General features: G+C 42.9%; 1 protein-coding gene across 1 annotated transcript; it reads left to right on the top strand.

The window, feature by feature from the left end:
- Window positions 1-327: 327 nt before the first annotated feature.
- On the top strand, window positions 328-8,279 carry LOC104643003 (lysosomal acid lipase/cholesteryl ester hydrolase-like). Its single transcript, XM_075758314.1, has 9 exons — window positions 328-459; window positions 1,326-1,440; window positions 1,687-1,885; window positions 2,673-2,782; window positions 3,667-3,803; window positions 4,212-4,352; window positions 5,339-5,410; window positions 6,699-6,767; window positions 7,970-8,279. The coding sequence occupies exons 1-9, from the start codon at window positions 328-330 to the stop codon at window positions 8,201-8,203; spliced, it is 1,209 nt and encodes a 402-aa protein (XP_075614429.1). The 3' UTR covers window positions 8,204-8,279.
- The last annotated feature ends 527 nt before the right edge of the window (window positions 8,280-8,806 follow it).

The following is an 8,806-nucleotide window of genomic DNA, read 5'->3' as shown; positions in this document are numbered from 1 at the left end:
CTCCTCCAGATGGCTGAGACACAGATTTACAACAGGGAGGACCATATGTGAGAGAGAAAGGAACTCCTGGCACCGATACCATACAAGCACATTCCCTCAGGCTGGTTCCACATCTTCCTGGAGCCTTTGACTCACTCCTGGCCCCTGTTACATAGTGTGAACTGTAGACAGGCCCTCTTCACACAGGTACTTATTCTGGCAGCCCCTCAGGGAACAGACCTTGGGCAACCTTCAGGACACTCCCCACTTGGGTCTTCCTGTACAATTCCATGCCACTCTCTTCCTAACGCAAACCCCCCTGCATGTGCTCTTTCACACAGACCCAAGATGTGGCGCCTCCTCGTGCTGCTTTGCTCCCAAGCAATTGCCTTTTCAGCAGGACTCACAGCACCCTTCACTCTGAATTCAGACAAAAGCCAGTGCAGGAAGACTCGCAACCCCGAATGCTTCATGAACGTTGTAAGCTGGGTCACTTTCTCTCCCTTTTCTTTCTAAATTGTCTCTCCCCGCACCACTACCACTGCCCCATCACTAACAGTCCCTGTCAGGAGGCCAGAAGTAAGGCCCCTTCAAAGGGGTCTCTCCAGCACTATGATAGGGAGCACTGGCCTAGAAGAAACCTTGATGCTCCTGTCCAAACAGTCTGAGCTGCCAGAGAGAAGGGCTCCTTCGCAGTGGAGGCAAAGGCTGGTTTCTAGTCGCAAGGGAAGCAAAGTCCTCCCCTTCTGTACCAACCTCTTTGCTCAGTACAGTGGCAAGGGGGGATGAACCCCTTCTTCAAACAGCAGATTCTCACAACACAAAGTAATCCAGGACCCCTTGCTCTGAATCACCAAAGATTTCCTCGCAATAGTGGCAAGAGTGTAATAGGTAGTGCTGTGAATGAGTCTGCAATAGGAGACCCACCCTAACTGGCTTGCCTAACCACACTTTGGCAAGAAAGGGTTCACTAATGGCATAAAGCCCAGATCTTTTGGCACTGTCTTATACACACTGCTGCATGTTTACTCTCTAGAAAGGTAGGATCTGCATCAGCCTTGCAAAACATGACAAATTGTCTCCCAAAAGGTTAGTCACTCAGTACAGTTCTGCTTTGTCCCATGATATGGCGTCAAATACAGACAACTAACACCTAGGCAGGTCAGAAGAAGAATTTTGATGCATCTTTTTGCAAGACCTGTAATATTTATTCTGAGCCATGGTCCTTGTGACCGGGAGCCTTGCACTACCATCACAGAACAGCCCACATCCACACCGCTCAGCTTGGTTACCCTCCAAAACAGGACAGCTTGCATCTTAACAAACTCTCCTTTGGCTTCCCACAGAGTGAAATCATCAGGTATCATGGATACCCCAGTGAGGAATATCAAGTTACCACAGACGATGGATACATTCTTGGTGTTTTCAGGATTCCCACTGGCAGAAACAGCCAAAATACAGGTGTGACGCAGTTATAGGACATAAGGAAAATCTGAGAGGCAGCTCTTACATGGGTCCCCCATCTTTCCCCTTTGCACATGCAATGGCATGTTCCACAACTTTCCTTCTCAGCAAGAGCACCTAGTCAGGAATGTGGCCAGAATTCTGTATATAGGTCAAAAAACTCCTGCAAAACCAGACTCTGTACCCACATTTTTAACTACACATTACTTACTACCACTGCATAAGAAAACTCTTCTTTTTCAGGGAAAAGGCCTGCCGTCTTGCTACACCATGGTACTTTAGGAGATTCTATTCACTGGATTTCTAATCTGCCCAACAACAGCTTGGGCTTCCTTCTCGCAGATGCTGGCTATGATGTCTGGATGGGAAACAGCCGAGGAGACACTTGGTCTTTAAAACACAAGACCCTTAAGTCCTGCCAGAAAGAGTTCTGGCAGTTCAGGTACTCCATGGAGAAAGAATTACTGAAGAAAGCAACTTTCAGGGCACTAGCATGATTAGGCAGTTAATAGTGGGATGCAAAACCTTTCCCTTTCTGGTTATATGAAAAAAATCTCCTTCTGGATTATATGAAATCATATAATAGGGTTTTCATATAGTCTGACTTCAAGTGGGACATGCAAAATCTAAGGAGACTAGACGAACTCTTTTCCCCAGATGCAGCCATTTCTGGGCATGTTACAGGGGTCATAAGAAGGGCTTGGCTGCGTGATCTGGACAGGCCCTTTTGGAATCAGCACGTACAGAAGCAAAGCTGGAAGTACAAAGGTAACCTTTGTCCATGCACAGTGTTGGTTTCTTTGGTGAAAAGTCTTCCAAAACTGGGAGGCATCTGTAACCTTGAATCTTACACTAGATACCATGTCCCAAGCACAGACAGGAGAGGACACTGCTCAGCTCAGTCTAGAAATCTGATCTATCACAACTGATGTTAACTGAGAGAGAAATATTTTTTGTAGCCCAGGGTGATGGGCTTGAGTGATGGGCAAGAGCCTCAGCTAACAGATAAAACTGGCAACTCCTCTGCAGAGAGCCCAAGGCATTGGGCAGCCTGGCAATACAGCTGTGTCCCTTCACTCCCTTCCCCAACTCAAGCTAGAATGCAGACAAAGCGTGCAACCTCATCTTTCAATGGGTTCTGCTTGGTGCAATGAACAAAACTGACATTCAGTAACTCGTACTGTGATAGTCAAACTTATCTGCTAGCTTTTTGTGTTTCTCCCCTGTAGCTTCGATGAGATAGGTAAATACGATATTCCAGCAGAGCTGTACTTCATCATGAATAAAACTGGACAGAAGGATGTATATTATGTTGGTCACTCAGAGGCTTCAACTGCAGGTAATGTTAGGACTGCCTGGGTACAAAACAGTTACTGTTAGTGTTCAAGATTTATATATAAGATCCACGAGTAGATACTGGCATTTATGCCATGATGTGCCATTGCCTTTTTACAAAAATAAACTGAGACATAGAGGAGAAAATGGGAGGGAGGTGGCATGTGGTCACATTCTTAAGCAATTATTTTCCTTTCTTCTCATATGTGGATTCTAAGGGTCTTTTTGCAGAACAAATCATTCAGGCCAAGACATCACCTTCTTTGTCTTTAGATAGCTATGTTTTAGGCAACCAGTTAAATTTGTCACCAAATCCATCAGTGGAGAAATTTAGACATTTCAGAAAACAGGATGGGATGCACCCTTTTTGGTTTTCCCTACTTCATCCCTTCCTCATACTCTTCCTTTATGTGTGCGTTCACTCTCACACCAGGTTGTGCTTAGTTACAAGTAAAAATTCTGCTCTTAATCCTCAGATAATTATTGTATTACTGCATACCAGTATAAACATATACAGTCTTTTAGAGACTGCAAGCTGAAAAACTCATTATTTTATTAGAGTTTAAGGAACATTAGAGGGAATTTGAAATAAGAAGATCTGATTAATGCATCTTGTCCCCAAAAAATGGCCTTAACACAAAATTGTCTGTTGTGAAGGAATCAATATCTGGGCATGCTTTAATGAACCTGTATCCTTAGAATGAACTCTGTCTCCAAAATAAAAGTTTCAAGAATCAAACACTTTCTTTAGATCTGCAGCACAGAAACAGGCAACAGCCAATGGGCTGCCAATCTAGTCTCAGTTCTTTGCTGCCTACTGCTTTTTTTTATTTATTTGGTCTGTGGAGATCTCTTCACTAACTTGACTTATGTCTTCTGTGTTTGCAGGCTTCATAGCATTTTCTACTTATCCCGAGTTGGCTCAAAGGGTTAAAGCGTTCTTTGCTTTGGGACCAGTAGCCACAATCACACATGCTACCAGTCCTCTGGTAACATTTGCACGTCTTCCCCAGTCACTGATCAGGGTATGTCATTCCTCTTTCTAAAAGACATAATTGTCTGCTTTGTCTCTACTGGACTCAATCAACCTGAACTGATTTTAAGGGGGTGATGAGTTAAGAATTAATTCAGTGTATCAGACTGCTAACAGTGCTGGTAGACTTCAGACTTTCCACAGAGCTAAGCTGCAAGGCTTGATGCGGTATCTGTTTTGCAACTTCTTTAAGATAACAGGCATACTTTCACCATTATTTCTTTAAATCAAACATTTTTGAAGGAAGCCCACAAATATCAGAATAAGAGGCACCTAACATAGTCTACTAAATCTAGCTTTAAGCACTAGTAGAAAACTACAAATAAGATATTTCACATCTTAATTTTATTAGACATGCAGTTCATTTATGAAAAAAGTTTTGCACTTTTCTTCCCCTCAGTTACTACTTGGCTGCAAAGGAGTTCTTCACCAGAATGAACTGCTGAAACGGCCTCTAACACGAATCTGTGGATCTCTGGGAAAAGTTTGTTGCAGTGTCTTCTGCTACATAGCTGGGGGCAGGATACAAAATCTGAACACAGTAAGCATGTCCAAGAACACCTTAATAGAAGTAAAGCTAAAGTAATTTTGAAGGAAAACAGTTTTTTCTGCCTTATGACTACATACAGTTGCAGGGACATAGAGAAATTTGTAAGAGTTTTCAAGTAATGCCAATTAGGACCTCAGCTTATGATGAGATGTGCCATCTGACACATTCAAATCGCACAAGGAAGAAAGGCTGAATTCAGAATGGTCCCATCTTGCAATGATATCCCTCAGTGTCCCCTCTGCTGTGGTTAAGCCAAAGAAAAGTTGGACAGATACCAAAGCTTTTCAAAATGGACAAAAGGATGGAGAAATATTTTCTTCTTTTGCACAATTCATATTTTCCTTCCTAAATAGGAAGGCATCCAGATTATCTGAACATAAGAGATCGTTTCTTTTTGGTCACTACACATCAAAACATTTCCAGCCAAAACTCAAAGCTGTTTCTTCACACTTCTCTCAATAGCAAGATCTTACTCCTTTATTTTGGCTGCTATTGTTTTTTCTTGCAGACCTTCCACATGTCTGTTCTCCAGTGGCCTTTGATCTCTCATACTCAGCCTATTTAACAAGTGTTCCCATAAAAAGCTCCCACACATGTAGCCTCATTATGCTGGAGCAGACAGTCTATTAACAATCCTCCTCTACTGATTAAACACAGCACTATTTAAAAGCATTGTACAACTGCAGAAACCGGGAAAAACAAAGGCCATACACACTCCCCAAATTATGTTTTCCATATGACTAAGCACTAATGTGGAAAAGAGTCTCCCAAAGGGATAAAATTCTACATACTCATTCCTACTGTGAAATCGCATATTTGCGAGTCTCTCCTCAATTTTCTGTCTGATATTTGAAGACTATCCTATTAAAATGGGGTTTTAACACACACATCAGCAGTATGTTGCTCAGATCCTTCACACCTTTATTCTGTCACAACACTGGTTCCCTGCCTTTATAACATTTCTGCTTTCTCTCCAGAGTCGAATAGATACATACGTAGGACATTACCCTGCTGGAACATCAGTACAGAACGTTATTCATTGGCATCAGGTATAACTGCATACTGACTCTTACTGCTGCTTTTTGTGCAACCGACAGCCTACAGGGGAGTCCGGAGGCTGTGGATCTGCAAAACTGCCCATCACATCTTCTCACCTGCTGCTGTGAGCACTTGCCACAGGGGGAGCACTCTTCCCATGGCTCACCAGACTGTTACCTGAGTTGTCCTCTTTGGTATCAGGCACTGACATTTCCCCCGGGCACATCAGCCCTCTCTGCATGTTGGGCTCTAAAGGCTTCCAGCATTCATCTTTTTTATGAAGATATTTGCCTTGAGAGCTGCAGAAGGGAACGCGAGCACAGTCTAGGCACTTGGCAGGCAGTAGGAGGAGACTGGAAACTTGAGCAGCCAGGGGATGAGCCAGACAAAGAAGTGATCCAGGTTAAAGCTCTTCTCCCAGAGAGTTAGTTGCAGCCTGGATCACCTCCCAAAGCCAGTTAATCACACAAACGCTTCTGCTGGCACAAGCGGCAAGTGGGGAACTGCCTCTTCTGTTGGCATCTTATGCCACACTCAGACCTAAGCTTGGTCTGCCTATACTCCAAATCAGACCAGGGCAAGAGAGTGTCGGCTGAGAAACACATCACTGTATGTGCACAGAATTGTGGCCACTTCTGCCAACATGTAAATATATGCATGTTCCTGCACACACCCCTGCCTAAAACTTCCAGGATCCAGACAACCAGCACCCAGAGCCAGGAAATAGAGACAAGCTAGCAGATTTCTAGCATATCCTCAGTTACTTAAAGGTTTGGATTAAAAAAATACACATTTTCAGTAAGACAGATTAATCTTTTATTACATTTTTTTTTCCTTTTTAGACAAAGCACATTCAAGATGACATGTTTAGTGTTAAGCTAATCACACCCTGCTCCCACCAGCCAAACTCTTGTAAGAAGTACCTAGCCTCTGGAAATGTCACTACTACTGCAAGCAGGCCAAACTGATACACAAAAGTCAAGGCGTGTGAGGAGGTATCATATGTTATATGAGACTAGTAACATCCCTGACACCTCCGCATCACAAATAGGGACTCCAACTTTAGCTAACTAAGGTGGTCAAGCAAAATTTTAATAACAAAATATACCAAAGGTGGTGGCTGAGGATCAGGACACAATGTTAGCAAGGGGAAAGGTGATGAAGCCACTTGTCCTACAATCCATCCTCGGTATCCACTGCCTGAGCTTTGGCTTCAGTCAGAGGCAGGAAAATGCCTCCTGCATTCTGCTCTGTCTCTAAACACTTTCATTTTATCTGTCCTTCTTACAATATTAATAGCTAACACGTGCAGACAAGTTTCAAGCTTACGACTACGGCTCTAAGGAAAACATGAAGAAATACAACCAGGTAAGGTAATATGGTTTCCCTGAGAACTCATCCTTGGGTCCTGGCAAAACTAAGAACAGACAAGGCATAGACAATTCCTTGCAGACAGCTAACAGAAGTTCGTTTTGCATCCCCTACTGATGCAAGGATGTGTCCAATGACATGTCAATTTACCTGCCATTCCCAAAAGGCTAAAAGCCACACCCAAGTCCTAGGACTAGACTACTGCTATGGTGAACTAATGTATCCTGTATGAAAAAAATGAAATAGATAAAATTTGGTTACTGCCTAGTCAACACTCAGAAATGCTGTGCTGCTCCTGCAATGCTGATAACTTGGCTGACAATTTCTTGAGATTTGATCAGATCAGTTGACTTGTGGTGAGCTTTTCTGAGTCAGGGTAGGTTATTTTATGGGTGGCACAGTATTTCACAGGTGAAGAAAGACCCCAAAGATTTCTCAGACACCTTCCATCTACACATACTGTCTTTAAATACTGAAGTTTAAATTTTGGAATGGGCAATGTTCTGTTCCCAGTACTTTGGCTGAATAGGAAACTGCCCAAAAAAGCAGATAATGAGAAAAATAACAGAACCACCCTTAGATAATAAGGGTCAATTCAAAAGCAAAATGTGCATGGTCCCTTACCACCCCATAGACAACTAACCATCCTGCATTAAGTCATTTGCCTCAGGTCTCAGAAGATCCCCATTCTACTTTTCCACGTTTCTTTGGTTTCCTTTGGGATGATAGGCAAGGCAAGTATGCTCACAGGCTATTACTCCATCAGTAGCAACACTGTGACCTAGAGAGAGTGCAAGTGAAGTCTGGAACAATACAACTAAAAGTCTTTGACTCCATGCCCCTCAACAGCATGAAGACAACCCTACGAAAGGACACAGAATAACTCTGCAGCCCTTGCCTGATAAACACAGACTCTGCTCTTTCCATGTCCCCACCTCTGAAGGGCACAAGCAGGTGTCAAACTGCAGGATAACTCATAGCCATGCATTATGGAAAGACACAGGATAGGATGGATCGCTCCTTGTCACAGTAGACTGGGAACAGGGTAGGGGAAATAGACACTAAGAGGGCAGCCTTCATCCCTACCGTTGTATTGTAGAGATCGCAGAAAGGAGGGACAGATGCTTGCACAGAATCCTTTCTCTAAGCATGACTTCCGATACAACAGCACTCACTCACGTCTCCTCCCTTTCTTACAGTCTACTCCTCCTGTGTACGAGATAGAGAAGATAAGCACACCAATTGCTGTTTGGAGCGGTGGACGTGACAAATTTGCAGATCCAAAAGACACGGCAAAGCTACTTCCTCGGATTACTAATCTCATTTACCATGAGCATTTTCCTGCTTGGGGACATCTCGATTTCATCTGGGGCCTTGATGCAACTGAGAAAATGTATTGGAAAATCATTGAACTAATAACCAAACACCCTTAAAGCTTCACACAGGGAATTCATTCATCCAATAAAACCCCCGAAGATTTCTGTTTAGCAGTAGAGAATGGGTATAGGCATTGGCATGGGAGTTTACAAACCACTGTTGATTGGTTTACAATTTTTTTTTTTTTACATTGTTTTCCATGGTGCTACATTATCTTGGTAATTGCAGTCTCTCTGAAGAGGTTCAGGTACATGAGGATGATTGCTGAAAATACAAACATATTATAAGGAACATTTCAGGGATCACTTATTTTGGAAGATTTTAGCTTTTATAGGACTGATTTTGCTGCAACTAAGATTTCATTTTCTGTTCTTTTGTAGATCAATACCACATATTCCACCTGAGACAGAGGTATTATCCCACGAAAATGCAAAAACGGGATATACTAATTTCTCTGTTGAAGCATTACTGATCTTTTTTTAAATTAAATCATCTATCCTCTTGATAGAGTGTTTTGCCTCTTTTCCTCTCCTCACATGACTAACAGTAGCAAGCCAGACCCAAAAGACCTTCAGCTGTAAGACTACCCTGACATCTAAGCAGACAGTAGTTGGCTTTAATGGCCCAAATGCCAAGGAACCCAACATCAAAAAACCTAT

Source organism: Balearica regulorum, chromosome 7 (genome assembly GCF_011004875.1).
Source record: "Balearica regulorum gibbericeps isolate bBalReg1 chromosome 7, bBalReg1.pri, whole genome shotgun sequence".
NCBI classification, from domain to species: domain Eukaryota; kingdom Metazoa; phylum Chordata; class Aves; order Gruiformes; family Gruidae; genus Balearica; species Balearica regulorum.
The sequence above is the reverse complement of the archived record's forward strand: the minus strand, read 5'-3'. Positions and strand labels throughout refer to the sequence as shown.